The sequence below is a fragment of the Heteronotia binoei genome, chromosome 4 (assembly GCF_032191835.1).
Source record: "Heteronotia binoei isolate CCM8104 ecotype False Entrance Well chromosome 4, APGP_CSIRO_Hbin_v1, whole genome shotgun sequence".
NCBI classification, from domain to species: domain Eukaryota; kingdom Metazoa; phylum Chordata; class Lepidosauria; order Squamata; family Gekkonidae; genus Heteronotia; species Heteronotia binoei.
In genome coordinates this window covers 167,502,904-167,521,096 of record NC_083226.1, presented here as the reverse complement: position 1 = coordinate 167,521,096, position 18,193 = coordinate 167,502,904, and the positions used below count along the sequence as shown (strand labels likewise).

The 18,193-nt window shown below is 46.7% G+C and overlaps 2 protein-coding genes across 3 annotated transcripts in view; both read right to left on the bottom strand.

Moving 5' to 3' along the window:
- Positions 1 to 18,193, bottom strand: part of RPL17 (ribosomal protein L17) — a 456,550-nt gene that overhangs the window by 428,374 nt on the left and 9,983 nt on the right. The window lies entirely within an intron of this gene.
- C4H18orf32 (chromosome 4 C18orf32 homolog) lies at positions 1,891 to 16,478 on the bottom strand. 2 transcript variants are annotated; one of them, XM_060236181.1, is made up of 4 exons: positions 16,416 to 16,478; positions 15,848 to 15,906; positions 6,502 to 6,761; positions 1,891 to 3,010 (listed from the first exon to the last, which is right to left on the bottom strand). In XM_060236181.1, the coding sequence occupies exons 3-4, from the start codon at positions 6,721 to 6,723 to the stop codon at positions 2,936 to 2,938; spliced, it is 297 nt and encodes a 98-aa protein (XP_060092164.1). In that variant the 5' UTR covers positions 6,724 to 6,761; positions 15,848 to 15,906; positions 16,416 to 16,478; the 3' UTR covers positions 1,891 to 2,935. The 2 variants fall into 2 exon arrangements, with proteins under 2 accessions (XP_060092164.1, XP_060092165.1); XM_060236182.1 differs by lacking the exon at positions 16,416 to 16,478 and having other exon boundaries at positions 15,848 to 15,959.

Sequence of the window (18,193 nt, the reverse complement as noted above, 5' to 3'; positions counted from 1 at the left end):
TCAAAGGCTGACTGTCTCTGAATATATAGGTGCCCCGTGGTGCAGAGTGGTAAAGCTGCAGTACTGCAGTCTGAGCTCTCTGCTCACAACCTCAGTTCGATTCCAGCAGAAGCTGGTTCAGGTAGCTGGCTCGAGGTTGACTCAGCCTTCCATCCTTCCGAGGTCGGTAAAATGAGTCCCCAGCTTGCTGGGGGGAAAGTGTAATGACCGGGGAAGGCAATGGCAAACCACCCCGTAAAAAGGTCTGCCGTGAAAACGTTGTGAAAGCAGCGTCACCCCAGGGTCGGAAACGACTGGTGCTTGCACAGGGGACCTTTCCTTCCAGTCACCATGGCTAATACTCACTGTTAGACCTATCTTCCACGGATCTATCTAATCCCCTTTTAAAGCTGTGACCCTTACTACATCCTTTGACAATGAATTCCACATTTTATTGACAAAGAATTCCACAAAACATTTCCTTTTGTCCTTCCTAAATCTACTGCTCATCAGCTTCATCGGATGCCCTTGAGTTCTAGTCTTTTAGGAGAGGGAGAAAAATAATTTCTTTACCAACTCTTCCCCCCCCCCCCGATGTGTAATTTTATAAACCTCTTATCATATCATCCCTTACTTGTTTCTTTTCTGAACTGAAAAGTCCAGACTTTTCAGCCTTTCCAAGCTGCTCCAACCTGTTAATCATCTGGTTGCCCTCTTCCATACTTTCCCCCCCCAGCTTTGCAAGGTCCTTAAAAAAAAAAATTCTAGTTTTTGATACAGCCCAAAATTGCATTTGCCTTTTTAGCCGCCGCATCACACTGAAATATGATCCTTCTACTCATAAGGCTCAGCGTCCTAGGAGTAGAAGACACTGAGCCTAGGATTAGAAGGATCGTATTTCGATATTCCCCTTCCTTTCGGAATGTATTTCAGGCATGGGGACATTGCTCTCAGATTTATGCAAACTGAAGATTAAGGTTACCTGAAACCGGATATTATCGATCTCCAGTACAGCTTTGCTTCTTTAAGGTGGTCAAGTCTGAAGTGGCCAGAGAAGAAAACTATTGGCTCAGCCACACTTTTGGAATGGCTTGATATTCGTTAAGAGCAACCTGCATTTGTACTAATTACTGCACTGTGTTACACTGCTTGTTGTATTAGAATCGTAGAGTTGGCAGGGACCTCCAGGGTCATCTAGTGCAACCCCCTGCACAATGTGGGAAACTCACAAACGCCTCCCCCTAAATTCACAGGATCTTCATTGCTGTCAGATGGCCATCTAGCCTCTTCAAAAACCTCCAGGAAGGAAGGAGAGCCTACCAGCTCCCGAGAAAGGTTGTTCCACTGAGGAGCCGCTCTAATGCTCAGGAAGTTCTTCCTAATGTTGAGCTGGAAACTCTTTTGATTTAATTTCTTGTTAGTAGAATTGTCCTTGTTAGAGTGGCCTTTGTTACTTTACATATTCTTTTCAATTACAGATGTCAGATACTTTAGATAGTGTTGTTAAGTATTCAAGTCTTTTGTCACCCTGGGGCTTTTCTTGTATTTTATAGCCACATAATTACCCCAGGTTTCTTTTGCTTTTTGATTTCCTCATAGGGAAGCTGCTCCAATCCATTAATCATCTTGCTTGCCCTCTTCCGTACTCCCCCCACCCACCCCCAGCTCTGCAAGGTCCTTCTAAAGATGCGGTGACCAGAACAGCACGTGGCATTCCAAATGAGGGCGCACCATAGATTCATACAGGGGCGTTATAATATCAGCTGTTTTATTTTCAACACTTTTTCAAAAAAATCCCTGAAACGGCATTGCCTTTTTCACTGCTGCAGCACGCTGGGTTGACGCTTTTCTTGGAATTCGGTCATTTGGTCTCCATTCAAAAAAAAATAAAAACATTGGCTCACCCCCATATAAAACAAATATACTTTATTAAGAATGCCTGCTTGCTGTTGTACGAGCTAGAAGGATACAACGGAGGGGTTTTTTCTCCCTATCGTTGCACCGGTGTGAACACTCCAGCTAGAGAATCCTTCCCACAAAGGCCTAACCACAAAGCAACTTGGATGCTGTCTCCCATGAAAACAGAGCTGCCTTCTAAATGGACCCAACCCGCTCATACACATTTTGTTCCACGACATTTGCAAGATTGTCAGGTGCCGGCCAAACCACCCAGGGCAGGACTGTACAGGAACGGATTTACCACCTAGTAATATATTACTAAGCTCTGACTATTTACAAACCTGCTCTGCTTGACTACAGCGCATAAGACAAGTGTAGAACTGACTTGAAGAGTTTCAGGAAGCACTGCCAGGTTATGCTCGACAACTGACAGGAGACGGGGGGGGGGGGGGCAAGACATGCAAGGTGCTGGCATCGTGTGCACCACGATGTCACTTAGGGAGGGGGAACAGAAGTGAAATTACACTGCTCTAAGAACTGCCAGAAACTCTATGGTAAAACCAACATTTTCCAAAGTGGGAACAGCATCACCAGTAAAGCCGCAGAATTTCTGTCGATTCCTAGAGCGATGTGACATCGCTTCCAGGTTTCCCCAGGAAGTGATGTCACATTGCTGCAAAACTGGGGCGTGTGTGTTTTCTCCCACCGCTGCTCGGTGGGAAACCTGGAAACCCCTGAAATAAATAAAACAGCAGAAGCTTGACAAAACACAACAGTTAATAAAGCCTTGACTTTGAAACCTCTACCCTATCGACTGCACCAACTGGAAAAAAATTCCAGCAAAGGGAATGTCAAGAGAAACAGAGCGATGTATTAGAACTGTATTTTCCCAGCTACCTAGACAGAATTTTGCTGAGTCTCCCAAAGGGTGTCGGGTGTTGAGAGTGTCTTAAGTTTCCATTCCGCTGAAAACTCAACAAGGTTTTTTTCCAAGGGGAAACGGCATCACCGGCTCATTCCCCGCAGCAGCCGTTTGCACCCCGCAGCGTACGCTTCTTTAATCCGTCTTTTTGTCAGACACCGCGGCAGGCTGGCTTCCAGCGTATCCGTTTGCAACCCCATTGCTTTTGGTCTGAAACACAGGAAGAAGACAACAAAGAAGAAAAAAGACTATGTGAATCACCAGGAGGAAAAATAACCTCTTTATATGCCCAAACCAGAGATTTTTGGAATGCTAGCTCCACTATACCACAGAAGGGCTGGGGCTCAGTGGTAGAGCATCTGCTCGGCATGCGGAAGGTCCCAGGTTCAATCCCCGGCATCTCCAGTTAAAGACTTGTCAGTAGGTGATGCAAAAGACCTTTATCTGGGACCGTGGAGAGCTGCTGCCAGTCTGAGGAGGCAACTATAAAAATAATCCCTTCATTCCTGTTTTAACTTTGCCGACCAAAGTTTTGTGCTCTGCCCAGCTGCTAGGTCTGTGACTTATATAAAATTTGATTTATATTTATTTTGTTCTTCTTATTTTGATTTTACAACCTGCTATTTGTGAGCTGCTTTGGCCATAAAGGAAGCATAGAAAGATTTGAACAAAACAAAACAAAAAAGCAACGCTTGCTCTCAGCAGTGAACAAAAGATGTGTCGTGCCAGCTGTGCCAGGGTGTGTGTGTGTGTGTGTGTGGAGATGCCAGCCTCTTAGTTCATATTCAGACACTGCAACCCTTATTCCCACATTCAAAACCATCAGGGCTAGACTACTGAAATGCACTCTATAAGGGGCTGCCCTTGGAAGCAACGATGGGAGACAGTTTGCAAAGATACATGTGGCAGATAACTTGTATTAAGGTTCACCGTAGATTTTAGTTTAATAAACTGTTAATGGGGGGAAAAAAGATAACACACGACACATCTCGTAACGTATGTATATAGCGCTTATTGCTTTAACATGCAGTAAATACCAACAGAAAAGTCAAATTGTAGTAAATCTTATCTTCTGCTAAAATACAAGAATATATATTCTGACAGCAACAGCTTCATAGCTATTATTGATGCTTAAATGGGCAGGAAATTTAGAGGTTTAAGGTTATTTGAAATGATTTTTTTGACAAATAATCTAAAACAATAAACCATTTTTCGGTAAATTTTTTAAAAAGTTTGCAAGGATACGTGGCATCGTTTTCTGGTGGGGTGATTTGCCGGGAAGATATTTCTCCAGTCATCCAGAAGCCTTCAGCGGTTCTCTAGAGCAGGGGTCCCCAACCACCAGGCCATGGACCGGTACCGGTCCATGACCTGCTAGCAACCGGGCCGCGGAGCAAGGCAGAGCAGCCCTGCCTCCCCTTTTGCCTGGGACCCAGGCAGACAAAAGAGGCAGTGTGGCCTCGCTCCGAGGCTGCCTCCCCTTGCAGGCTGGCGGAAGGGGCAGCACTGCTGTGACCTTAGCCTACCCCTCATTTATAGACCGCTACCAATCAGGTGACTGGTGGGGGTCTTTAAATGGGAGGGGGAGGCAGATTGGCTCTCTGCTGCCTGGCCACCTAGTGGGGCGGGTGGCAGAAACAGCCCCAGTCTGCCCCCATTTAAAGACCCCCCCCATGGGGGCAGTCTGGGGTGGCAATACCCCCAGTGACACCCCCATCCACACTGGTCCGTGGAAAAATTGTCTTCCTTGAAACCGGTCCCTGGTGTCAAAAAGGTTGGGGGCCACTGTTCTAGAGCAGGCCTGCACGATATGTGACTCCCTTCCCTCCTCGGAATGAATCCCTCCGGCCAGGTTCTTAGTGGATCATACGCTGAACATGAGTCAACAGTGTGATGCGGCGGCTAAAAAGGCAAATGCAATTTGGGGCTGTATCAACAGAAGTACAGTGTCCAGATCACGTGATGTGATGGTATCACTTTGCTCTGCTCTGGTAAGACCTCACTTGGAGTATTGTGTTCAGTTTTGGGCACCACATTTTAAGAAGGGTATAGACAAGCTGGAACGGGTCCAGAGGAGGGCGACGAAGATGGTGAAGGGTCTGGAGACCAAGTCCTATGAGGAGAGGTTGAAGGTGGTGGGCTCTCCTTCCTTGGAGGTTTTTAAACAGAGGCTAGATGGCCATCTGACAGCAATGAGGATCCTGTGAATTTAGGGGGAGGCGTTTGTGAGTTTCCTGCATTGTGCAGGGGTTGGACTAGATGACCCTGGAGGTCCCTTCCAACTCTATGATTCTACGATTCTAGGCTCAGTGAGCCTTCAAAGGACACAGTGAAGGTGGACCCAGGCCTCTCCCGGCAAGGCCGCACCACAAGCAACAGAGATTGCGCAATCCCAATAAAGTGCTCAGGTGTGCTCCCAGGGGGCCCTGCCTCAGGGAAGATGCGAAACACAATACTGGCATGCCAAACTCGCCTCGGGCAGAGTTTCAAGGCACTAAATGTACTGAAACCCGCGTAGACACTTCAGCTCCAAGGAGAAAGGGGGGGGAGGGTGCCAGTTCACTCCTTAGCACAGATCTGTTTTCTCACCTATCACATTTCCAACCAGGGCAGTTCTTTGTCTCAGAGGAAGAACGCAAGTACATGGCACCCAGTTCGATGTGGCACCTCTGTACGTGAGCAGAGAACTGAAGCCTTAAAGAAAAGACTTTGCTACCTTCAAGTAGACCCAGGGCTCTTTTGGTAGAAAAAGCTCAGCAGGAACTCATTTGCTTTTCAGGCCACGCCCCCTGACATCATCACTGTTTCACACAGGTTGTTTGTTTTTAGAAGCCCAGGAGGAACTCATTGACATATTAGGCCACACCCCCTGACATCACCATTTTTGTAGAAGAAGCCCAGCAGGAACTCCTTTGCATGCCAGGCCACACCCCTTTCGCCAAGCCAGGCGGAACTGTGTTCCTGCTCAAAGAAAGCCCTGAGTAGACCATTACCGAGTCCTACAGTAAGCCTCTGACACATTATTTCCACGTTGGCTTTGGAATGAAAAGCTTGTTTTCTCCCCCCTTGACGCTTCTGGAACAGATAATATGACTCCAGGGACTGCACAGATATAGCAGCAGGGAAAGAAAAGGAATGCAGACAGAACCTCTCAGCAGATCTGACAAGAACGAGGGCATTTTGTGTCCCAGAAACTTTTACCCCAGCTAGCTGAGGAACCTGATTGTCTGAAAGGGAAGAAGATATTTGATTTATATCTAGCCCTATACTCCGAATCTCAGAGTGGCTCACAATCTCCTTTATCTTCCTTCCCCACAACAGACACCCTGTGAAGTAGGTGGGGCTGAGAGAGCTCTCGCAGCAGCTGCCCTTTCAAGGACAACTCCTACGAGAGCTATGGCTGACTCAAGGCCATTCCAGCAGGTGCAAGTGGAGGAGTGGGGAATCAAACCTGGTTCTCCCAGATAAGAGTCTGCATGCTTAACCACTACACCAAGCTGCCCTTTCAAGGACAACTCTTACAAGAGCTATGGCTGACTCAAGGCCATTCCAGCAGGTGCAAGTGGAGGAGTGGGGAATCAAACCTGGTTCTCCCAGATAAGAGTACGCGCACTTACCCACTACACCAAACTGGCTCTGAACTGTGTACAGAGAGAGAAAAAGACAGAGAGGGGGAAAGGCAGGCAGTCGTTAACTCTTACTTTAGAAAGCTCAACCTCCTCCGTGGAAGACTCGCGCGTGGCCAGTGGCTCCTCTCCGCCCCCAGAGCTGTCCTTCTGGTCTTGCTTCGCAGCTTCCAACACGGCTTTCTTGGGCCACAGGCGCTTCACAAAAGGAGAGATGATGGGGTAGAAGTAGGGCTCCAGGAACCTTTTGTAGACCCACAGCAGGACCGGGATGACGATGCAGGGAATGCAAACCATGGTGGCTCTTCCTTACAGGTCCTCACGAGAAGAGCAGGCTAGGCCGTTAAGGAAAGCGACAGTAAAAGCTTTAGGCATTGTCCTCGCACAAGAGTCTGACACATATCCCAGCAGCACATCAGTGACCACAGGGACATGCTTCTGAGTCAACAGGAGCAAGCTGTGCATGACATGTAATCTACCCTTGGCTAATAAGAACATAACAGAAGCCATGTTGGATCAGGCCAATGGCCCATCCAGTCCAACACTGTTTCACACAGTGGCCAAAAAACCCAGGTGCCATCAGGAGGTCCACCAGTGGGGCCAGGACACTAGAAGTCCTCACACTGTTGCCCCTTCCAAGCACCAAGAATACAGAGCATCACTGCCCCAGACAGAGAGTTCCAACAATACGCTGTGGCTCATAGCCACTGATGGACCTCTGCTCCATATGTTGATCCCGTCCCCTCTTGAAGCTATCTATGCTTGTAGCTGCCACCAGCTCCTGTGGTAGTGAATTCCATGTGTTTCACCTTTGGGTGAAGAAGTACTTCCTTTTATCCGTTCTAACCCGGCTGCTCAGCAATATCATTGAATGTCCACAAGTTCTCGTATTGTGAGAAAGGGAGAAAAGTAGTTCTCTCTCTACCCTTCGTCCTAAGAAGCTTTTGTCTGATTTAAGTGGTTCTTCTGTTGGAGGAAGCCATGTAAGTTTCACTGGGGGGGGCCCTAACACCATGGGGCCTGCTAAGACTTGGTGCTTGGGGAGCAAGAGTGGGAGAGCTTCTGGAGCTCCTGATGGCACCTGGGTTTTGGCCACTGTGTGACACAGAGTGTTGGACTCGATGGGCCGTTGGCCTCACCCAACATGGCTTCTCTTATGCTCTTAACACTGTGCCCACCATCCGCCAAGTGCTTTTAGAAAGCGCGCAGGACATGGTGGGGCTTTTGCCCCCAAGCAGAGCTTCTGATTGGCTGTGCAGATTAAAAGACGTCCTGCTAAACAGAACTTCTGCTTGAAATGTTGAGGAGTTGCTATTAGGATGACACATAACCTCACTCCCGGGAACTTTGTCGTTGGCTCTGTGTCATGTGGCAGCCATTTCGTGGCTGGTTCCAGTTCCACTCTGACTGCGGTTTAAAACATTCTTAAGCTACTGATGAGCTGTGACTGAAATGTGAGGTTGGCCTTGGAGGAAACTTCAAAATGGAAGTTGATTCGGCACCCTGTCTCAACATCTCTCTTCTTCAACAGCTCTTTACCGATTACAATGCAGATTTATTACAGTTCTCAGCAAATTACTGCCAAATTGGAATTTTTTAAAAGTTGCCAACATAGTCTGTATTTATTCAAACCGGTGCTTTGTGATATGTAAATTCCTTCTACTGATTTCTCACTCAGAACCAATTTGGAGTCCAGTGGCACCTTTAAGACCAACAAAGTTTTATTCAAGGTGTGAGCTTTCTGCGCACACGCACTTCATCAAACATATTGGAATGGAGGTTAACAGTTCCCTTCAGGAATATATTTCAAAACACAAGGCTGTGAAACTAAGTTTGGGGTAACCAATTCTATTGGGTAAATACACAGGAAACCGGGTCTATGGAAGAATGCATTACAGATGTTAGAATGTATGCAGTCTATCCCGTTACTTCTGCTAGCTACCAACACTGGAACAGAGAAGCAAAATCTAAAATTCTAGTAATGTACTTATAGAATTATAGAACTGGAAGGGAGCTCCAGGGTCATCTAGTCCAACCCCCTGCACAACGCGGGAAACTCACAAACACCTCCCCCTAAATTCACAGGATCTTCACTGCTGTCAGATGGCCATCTAGCCTCTGTTCAAAAACCTCCAAGGAAGGAAAGCCCACCACCTCCCGAGGAAGCCTGTTCCACTGAGGAACCGCTCTAAACTCACAAACACCTCCCCCTAAATTCACAGGATCCTCATTGCTGTCAGATGGCCATCTAGCCTCTGTTTAAAAACCTCCAAGGAAGGAGCGCCTACCACCTCCCGAGGAAGTCTGTTCCACTGAGGAACCGCTCTAAACTCACAGACACCTCCCCCTAAATTCACAGGATCCTCATTGCTGTCAGATGGCCATCTAGCCTCTGTTGAAAAACCTCCAAGGAAGGAGAGCCCACAACCTCCTGTGGAAACCTGTTCCACTGAGGAACTGCTCTAAACTCACAAACACCTCCCCCTAAATTCACAGGATCTTCACTGCTGTCAGATGGCCATCTAGCCTCTGTTGAAAAACCTCCAAGGAAGGAGAGCCCACCACCTCCCGAGGAAGCCTGTTCCACTGAGGAACTGCTCTAACTGTCAGAAAGTTCTTCCTAATGTTGAGCCAGAAACTCTTTTGATTTAATTTCAGCCCACTGGTTCTGGTTACTTATATGGCAAGAATTATTCTATTAGGAAAAGTTGGGGGGTTTTTTTTCCCTATCAGCACTTCAATCCTAGGCATGCCGCATTATGTTTATCTACTAGGAAACTTTGCTTTTAGATTCTTTCATAATCTGCTTGATGATTGACCAAATTTGTTTTGCTGTTAAGAGTCAAAGGTCGCCACTTTGTAACTGGCTCACTGATTGACTGAATACTCCTATCATCTGTGTAACCCACCTTAAATCCAAGTGAGAAAGGTGGACTACAAGTGAAACAATTAAATTATTGATCTCCAAATTATGCATTTTGGGATTAAAGAACTGAAATGGGAGGGGAGTGAGGGAGGGAAGGAAGGAAGGAAGGCAACTTTACTTTAAATGCATTCGCCAAGCCACTGCCCATCTTGGCTTGGAGAAGTGATTTAAAGAGACAAATGCCTTCTCCAAGTCGACTGCTGGGGTAGCGGGGGCTTCAAGAGCCACACACCACGTGTGAAAGAGCCACAAATGGATCTCCGAACTGCAGTTTGGGCACCACTGGTCTGGTCTGTAAGAATTTCAAGGAACGCTCTCTCTAAAGTAAAAAAAGAGCCTATTCTAGAACTCGCTGGTGGTGATGGTGGAAAATGACCGCTGCCACCTTTTCAAGGCAAGAGAGGAACAGAGGTGGCTTGCCATTGCCTGCCTCTGTAGCAAGTCCCATATTTGCTCCTGCTTTACATGCTTCATAATACATTGTGATGTAACGTGCTAACAAGTTGTACCCAACTTATGGCTGCCCCATTGGGCTTTCAAGGCAAGAGACAAACAGAGCTGGTTTCCCACTGCCTGCCTTTGCATAACAACCCTGGACTTCCCTGGTGCTCTCCCATCCAAGTATTAGCCAGTTCTGACCCTGCTTAGCTTCTGAGATCTGATCAGATTAGGCTAGCACAGGAGTGGCCAAACTGTGGCTCGGGAGCCACATGTGGCATTCACACATATTGTGTGGCTCTCGAAGCCCCCACTAACCCCCACTGGCCAACTTTGAGAAGGCATTTGTCTCTTTATATCACTTCTCCAAGCCAAGCCAGCGGCAGCTTGGATAATGAGTTTAAAATTAAAGTTGCTCTCTTTCCACCTCTCTCCCCCTCCCTCATCTATTTTCCTTCCTTCCTGTCCTGTCGTTTTTCAAACATCTGATGTCCATGTTTTACGGCTCTCAAACATCTGCTGTTTATTTTATGTGGTTCTTACGTTAAGCAAGTTTGGCCACCCCTGGGCTAGCGGATCATGGGAAGAACTAGTCACCGACCATTTTTCCCTGGCAGTCACAGTCCAGCCACTTCCCTCTCCTTTCGGAGTCATATTCCAAGATTGCACAAAAGCTCTGGCTCGCCTACCTGAATTTTCATTAGGTTAATGGCATTCATTAACCTGGTTCTGAGACTGCAGAGCATTAAAAGCATCGTTGCAAACATTCAAGTGTCTTTGCTATTTAGATGAGAACTGTTTCGGCCAATAAATAGTTGCACTAGCAGAAGTGGCAAGTTCTGGACCTCCCTGGTGGTCTTCCCGACCCTGGACTTCCTTGGTGGTCTCCCGTATTTACTTCATTCATCTCAATGGGGAACCAAAAAAAAAAAAACCAGCTCACATTTTTCTGCTCTCCTCCATTACATTCTCACAACAACCCTGTGAAGTAGGGTGTATGACTGGCCCAAGGTGACCCAGCAAGCTTCCGTAATGGAACAGTGATTCGAACCTGGGTCTCCCGGATCCTAGTCTGATACACTAACCACTACAACCGCCCTGGCTTCTTCTTGGGTTTTTTTTTTCATGTTGTATATTATTTATAAAATAAAAATATTAACAGACAACCGCCCTGGCTAACTTGAGAACATACGGAATATTCTCTGTTTCTGTCATAACCTGTTTCTGTCGTAACATATATACTTTCTGCAAATGCACAGGTCAGGCGGTATTTTTATTTTAAAAAAATCTAAAAGCATGCCAGCTGAGACGCCCACAACTTCTGGGGGAAACCGTGGCTCTGTCCTATCCATTTTCATGGGAGACACAAGTGAAGCTGCCTTAGACCCGTCGGTCCATCTCAGTCAGTCTTGTCTACTTTGATGGGTAGCTTCTCTCCAGGGTCTCAGGCAGAGGTCTTTCACCTCGCCTCTTACCCGATCTTTTTAACTGGAGTTGCTGGGGATTGAACCTGGGACCTTCTGCATGCCAAGCAGCTGCTCTGCCACTGAGCCCCAGCCCCTCCTTTAAACAACTGCCTTAAAAATCACAAAATCATAGAGAAGAAGACATTGGATTTATATCCTGCCCTCTACTCTGAATCTCAGAATCTCAAGAGACCTCCACGGTTATCTAGTCCAACCCTTGTACCTCTTCTGTATTTTTCTGTCAAGTTACAGCCGACTCATAACAATCCTACAGGATTTTCAAAATCAGAGACACTCAAGAGACGATTTGCCATTGCCTGCCCGTGTGAACTGTTCCTTGGTGATCTCCTATCCAGTTCCTAACTAGACCCAATCCTTCTTAGCTTCTGAGATCTGACGAGATCAGGCTAGCCAGGTTGGCACATATCTCTATTAGTGATCTACAAAGGGTGAAAAAAATGAAGAGCTCTATGTCACCTTGAAGACTAACACATCTATCTTAGCCTGTGTTTCCTCTGAGTTAGCTAGCACATAGTTTCTTAGCCTCCGGCTCACACATTTTTGTCTTAGCTCAGGGGAAATGGCCCCAGAGCAAGCTAATTAATGCCGTAGCTCACAACTTTAATTGCCAGTACCTCACGCAGTAGAAGTTTTGCTCACAAGATGATGATGATACTGGATTTATATCCCGCCCTATACTCTGAATCTCAGAGCAGTCACAATCTCCTTTCCCTTCTCCCCACCCACAACAGACACCCTGTGAGGCAGGTGGGGCTGAGAGGGCTCTCACAGTAGCTGCCCTTTCAAGGACGACTCCTGCGATAGCTATGGCTAACCCAAGGCCATTCCAGCAGGTGCAAACGGAGGAGTGGGGAATCAAACTCGGTTCTCCCAGATAAGAGACCGCACACTTAACCACTACACCAAACTGGGTCTCCACAGTTTAAAGGTAGTAACATAAGCTTTCGGGAGATGGAGGCAGCTTCCCCAAGGAGATGTATATCAAAGCTACAGCCGGCAGAAGGAAGCAAGAGAGAAAGAGAAGGAGAGATCAGGAGGCTCAGTTTCTCAGGGCAACGAATGGGATATTGCAATGCCAAGCCCAGATGGAAACAAGATCCAGAGACACCCCCCCCCTTCCAGAAGAGATGCAGACCACTCCCAACAGCTGAACCACAATGAATCTGAATGGTGTATATAAGCCCTTAACAAAGATGAACAATAAAACAGATTAACAAGAATGACTCTCTAGAATTTAGCAATACAGTAAAGTTAAAACAACAACAAAGACTCTTACAAAGCAGTAGACAAGTGTACCTTTAAGACCAACTAAGTTTTATTTAGAACGAACAAAGCAGGAGTCAAGGTGCTCCTATAAGACCAATCAATTTTTATTTCGAACGTAAGCTTTCGTGTGCTCTTAAGCACACTTCATCAGATGAGGAATCCAGCACAGTGAGCAAAGCCATACATAGCTGAGCAAAGCCATACAGAGCTGGTAGGCAGTGGCCCAGAATGCAACATGGTACAGATTTAAGAACCAATGACGGTGAAGTAAAATTATCTGGTAGGCAGTGGTTTAGAATGTGAAATGGTACAATGACAGAACAGTAAAATTAACAAATTGAGCAAACTGTGCTGGATTCCTCGTCTGATGAAGTGTGCTTAAGAGCACACGAAAGCTTACGTTCTAAATAAAAATTGGTTGGTCTTAAAGGTGCTACTTGACTCCTGCTTTGTTCAGCTGCTTCAGACCAACACGGCTGCCCGCTTGCTTTTATTCAGAATGTAAGCTTTCGTATGCTCTTAAGCAGACTTTTTGTCTGATGAAGTCTGCTTAAGAGCCTTAGAAAGCTTACATTCTGAATAAAACTTAGTTGGTCTTAAAGGTGCACTTGCCTACTGATTTGTTCTATTGCTTCAGACTAACACGGCTGCCTACTGGAATCTAAAGACTCTTACAAGCTTGCTTCTGCCTCAGATGCATATGGACAGATTTGGAATCAAGTGACTACATAGGGCTGCCAACTCCAGGTTGGGAAATTCCTGGAGATTTGGGGGTGGAGCCTGGGAATGACAGGGTTTGGGTAGGAGAGGGACCACCCCAGTGAATTATAATGCCGCAGAACCCATCTACCCAATAGGGTTCCCAACCTCCAGGCAGGGCCTGGCGATCTCTTGGAATTACAACTGCTCTCCAGTCGACAGAGATAATAATAATAATTTTTAATTTATATCCTGCCCTCCCCGCCGAAGCATTTTCTCCTGGAGAAAATCGCTGCTTGCAAGGGTGAGTTTATGTCATTATACCCTGCTAAGGTCCCTTTCTTCCCCAAACCTCACCTTCCCTGGGGCCCATCCCCAAATATCCAGGAATTTCCCAACCCTGAGTTGGCACGCCTACCCCCAAAGCAGCCATTTTTATTCCGAGGACTAAACAGACCTCTTTGTCTGGAGATCAGCTGTCATTTGGCAGGGAGGGCGGGGTATAAATAAATATTTATTATTACTATAAATTTTTATTATTATTATTATTATTCTCTCTCTTTCGGCTTGGCTTCGCGAACGAAGATTTTTTATTATTATTATTATTATTATTATTATTCCAGGAGATCTCCAGACCCTAGGGTTGCCAGCCTCCAGGTGGGGGCTGGAGATCTCCCGCTTTTACAAGTGATCTCCAGCTGGAAGAGATCAGCTCCCCTGGAGAAAATGTAAATAAAAAAACCACTACGAAACACCATAAATTTTAAACAACAAAACCGTGTAATGTAGAGGTCAGTGGGGTTCTGACAAAGCTTGCAGGTAGAACTTCAAACAGACAAGAGCATGTAGCAAGAAGACATTCACAGAAGACAGTTCAAAAGCAGTCTTTCCAGGTTCTAACAGGCACGTTCTGAACCTTGTTGGTCTCCTGTGAATGTATTGTAAAGATTGGGTTCCAGTGATAAATAAGTCTCCAAACTGAAGAAAGACAGATGAAACATATCTAGAACAAACGTCTTTGGCCCCAGAAATATTTAATAATAGCACCAGAAATATTTAATAATAGCACCAGAAATATTTAATGTTTAATTTTAAACTGGAATGTTTTAAGGTTAAATGCTGTTTTTAATACCTATTGTATAATTTATTGTATTGATATGTTGTTAGCCGCCCTGAGCCTGCCTCGGCGGGGAGGGAGGGATATAAATAAAACGTTATTATTATTATTATTAGGAAAGGTTTCTTTTAGTTCCACAAACTAAATACTGGAATACTGTTACTCCTTGGAAAGACTATTTTTGAACTGTCTTCTATGAATGTCTTTTTGCTACATGCTCTTGTCTATTTGAAGTTCTACGTGCAAGCTTTGTCAGAACCCCATGACCTCTACATTACACTGTTTTGTTGTTTCAAATTTATGGTGTCTCTTTGCGTTTTTTTTTAACTTTACATAGCTGTACGCTAAGATCCTATAGTTTCGATGCACTCCCCAGGAGAAAATGGCTGCTTTGGAGGGTGGGCTGTAGGGCACTATTCCTGACAAGAGGTCTCTCCCCTCCCCAAAACACACTCTCCCAGGTCTCCACTCCCAAATCTCCAGGAATTTCCCAATCTGGACTTGGGGAGGGGAGGGGCCTCAGGATGGTGCAGTGCCAAAGAGGCCACCGTTCAAATCAGCCATTTTGTCCAGGGGATCTGATCTCAGTAGTCCAGAGATCAGGTGCAATTTCAGGAGGTTGTAGGCAGTGTTCCCTCTAAGCTAAGTTAGTGTGAGCTAGCTCACAGATTTTTAGCCTCCGGCTCATACATTTTTGTCTTGGCTCGGGAAGGATGACCCCAGAGCACACTAATTTATGCAGCAGCTCACAACTTGAATGCCAGCAGCTCACAAAGTAGAATTTTAACTCACAAGACTGCAGTTTAGAAGGAACATTGGTTGTGGGGTTTCCCAGCCTCCAGGTGGGGCCTGGAGGTCTCCCGCTTTTACAACTGATCTCCAGCTGGCAGAGATCAGCTCCCCTGGAGAAAATGGCTGCTTTGGAGGGTGGACTCTAGGGCATTGTACCATCCTGAGGCCCTTCCCCTCCCCAAATTCCACCCTCTGCCAGCTCCACCCCAAAATCTCCAGGTATTTTGCAACCCAGATCCGGCAACCTTACCTCACCTGGAGATTGGAAACCATATGCTAATCCCTAGTATCCGATTATCATGACATAAATGAGGGAAACTGTCACCATCTGATTATTGACGTTAAACACTCGGATAATTTCACGGCTGGAAACACTGAAGTGACCTTACGGAATCCCTTCTTTCAGCCAGCAGCTTGGGAGAATGCAGTTAAAGTTACTTTCTTTCCACCTCTCCCTTCCTCCCTCCCTCCGCCATGTTTGAGGGCAGCAAAATGGAAGGCAGGCAGGCAAATAGATGGCGGATGGAGAGAGAGGTGGGAAGAAAGCAACTTTAACTGCTCCCCCTTGCCCATTTCGAAAACCTCAGTTTAAAAAGATAAAACTCGCACTTCCCAATGAAGAATTGAATCGCCCTGCGAGAACCATGGCGAGTTTAAAAAAATAAAAGAGTATGGAAAGAGCGACAATAAACTCACCTGCGCAGATCTCCAACGCCTGACTGAGCCTTGGACTGGGGGAAAAAACGACGCTTCACCTGCCGGAAGAGGAAAACTGGCGTCATTCAACGAGCTCCAATGGGAACGAGGAGAGGCCGTCATGTGACGCACGAGGATTATGGAACAGTGGCTCTCCAGATGTGTTTTGCCTACAACTCCCATCAGCCCCAGCCAGCATGGCCAATGGCTGGGGCTGATGGGAGTTGTAGGCAAAACACATCTGGAGAGCCACTGTTCCCCACCCCACCGCAAAGGCACTTTTCCTGCCCCGGCTGCTTGCTCTTTTTGGAGCACGGAATGAAGAGGAGCGGCCATGGGCTTAGGGAAAATGGGGTTTCCTGCTCCTTCTCGCCAAACTTTAATGCTGCTTTAATATTTTAACCCCCCCCCCCCACTCCACCACAGATCTTACCCCTTATTGGCTCTTTACCCCGTGTAACAACACCCCTTACTCTCCATTTCAACAAAGCAACAGTCAAGTGGTAACTTTAAGACCAACGAAGTTTTATTCAGAATGCAAGCTTTCGTATGCATGCATACTGCCCACCTGGATCTATTTCATTTCAACGTTAACACGACCGTCGTCTAAGGTTGCCAAATCCTAGTCAAGATATATCTGGGGACTTTGGGGGTGGAGCCAGGAGACATCGGGGTGGAACCAGGAGCAAGGGTGTGACAAGCATAATTGAACTCCAAAGGGAGTACTGGCTATCACATTTAAAGAGACCGCACACCTTTTTAAATGTCTTCCTTCTTAGGAAATAATGAAGGATAGGGGCACCTTATTTTGGGACTCATAGAATTGGACCACCTGGTCCAATCCTTTCGAAACTTGGGGAGTATTTTGGGGAGAGGCACTGGATGCTATGCTGAACGTTTGGTGCCTCTATCTCAAAAAACAGCCCCCCCCCCAGCCCCAGATAACCGCAGATCAATTCTCCATTATTTCCTATGGGAATAAGTCTCCATAGGGAATAATAGAGTTCCCAGCAGACATTTTCCTCCCCCCGCTGATGACCCTGAAGCGAGGGGAGGGCCTCTAAACCAGGGGATCCCCTGCCCCTACCTAGGGATGGGCGACTCTACCATCTTCTGTTCTTATAGCTTGCAAGAGTGATGCTTTTTCCTCCACTTGGAACCCTGTTTGGCAACCAGCACCCTCAAATCCAAGTGAGGCTGTAACTCGTCCAATATTAAAGTTACAGCTGGAGAATTTAGGCCAGGGGTGGCCAAACTTGCTTAACGTTAACAGTTACATAGAATAAACATCAGATGTTTGAGAGCAGCAAGATGGCAGGCAGGCAAATAGATGGCAGAGGGAGAGGTGGGAAGAAAGCAACTTTAACTGCATTCTTCAAGCTGCTGGCAGGGAGAAGGGATTTAGAGACAAATAGCTTCTCCAAGCTAGCCGATGGGGGAATGGGGGCTTTGAGAACCACGCAAAGTGTGTGAAAGAACCACAAGTGGCTGCTGAGCCACACTTTGGCTACCCAATTTAGGCTTTAGCACCAAGTCTTTAAACGACTTCTTTTCCCAGCACCCTTTGAGAGCTTAAAAATCCAGACTGATGAAGAGTTCCAGAGAATGCAAAAGTTTGTACCGTTCAATCAAATCTCAGAAGGTAAACAGGGCAGGCCCTATCTAGTATTTGCAGGGGTCGTTTTGTAGAAAAATAGGCAGTGGAGCTCATCCAGGGATTGTTATGCAGCTGCACCTACTCTTCAACGGACAAGGTGGGGAGGAGGGGGAACCCTCAGAAAAGTTCAGGAATTTTGCTCCTGTGAGCTCCTGCTGAATCTGAGGCCTAAGTATTCGGCTGGAAGACCACCAAGGAATACCAGGATTGTGGCACAAAGGCAGGCTATGGAATACCACCTCAGAACATTTTCTGAGGTGAAGGCCCGGCAGAATCAGAAGACAGCTTGACTTGACAAAAGAAGTTTGTCATTTGAACAGCCTTTGTCTACTTAGGGATGCTTCTTCCAGTGTTAAGAGCCCCGTGGTGCAGAGTGTTAAAACTGCAGTCCTAAGCTCTGCTCACAACCCCAGCCGAAGCTGGGTTTTCAGGTAGCCAGCTTGAGGTCGACTCAGCCTTCCATCCTTCCGAGGTTGGTAAAATGAGTACCCAGCTTGCTGGGGGGAAAGTGTAGGTGACTGGGCAAGGCAATGGCAAACCACCCCGTAAAAAAAGTCTGGCGTGAAAACGTTGCGCGAGCGTCACCCCAGTCGGCAACGACCGGTGCTCGCACAGGGGACCTTTCCTTTCCCTTCCAGTGTTACAGAGACTACAGAAGAAAGGAGAGCTGGCAGCAACTGATGAGAGCA

Coding starts and splice junctions, on each gene's coding strand:
- C4H18orf32 (XM_060236181.1), bottom strand. CDS start 6,723: ATGGTTTGCATTCCCTGCATCGTCATCCCGGTCCTGCTGTGGGTCTAC. Junction 3,011..6,501: donor AGGAGGTTGAGCTTTCTAAA/GTAAGAGTTAAC, acceptor CCTGTGTTTCAG/ACCAAAAGCAATGGGGTTGC.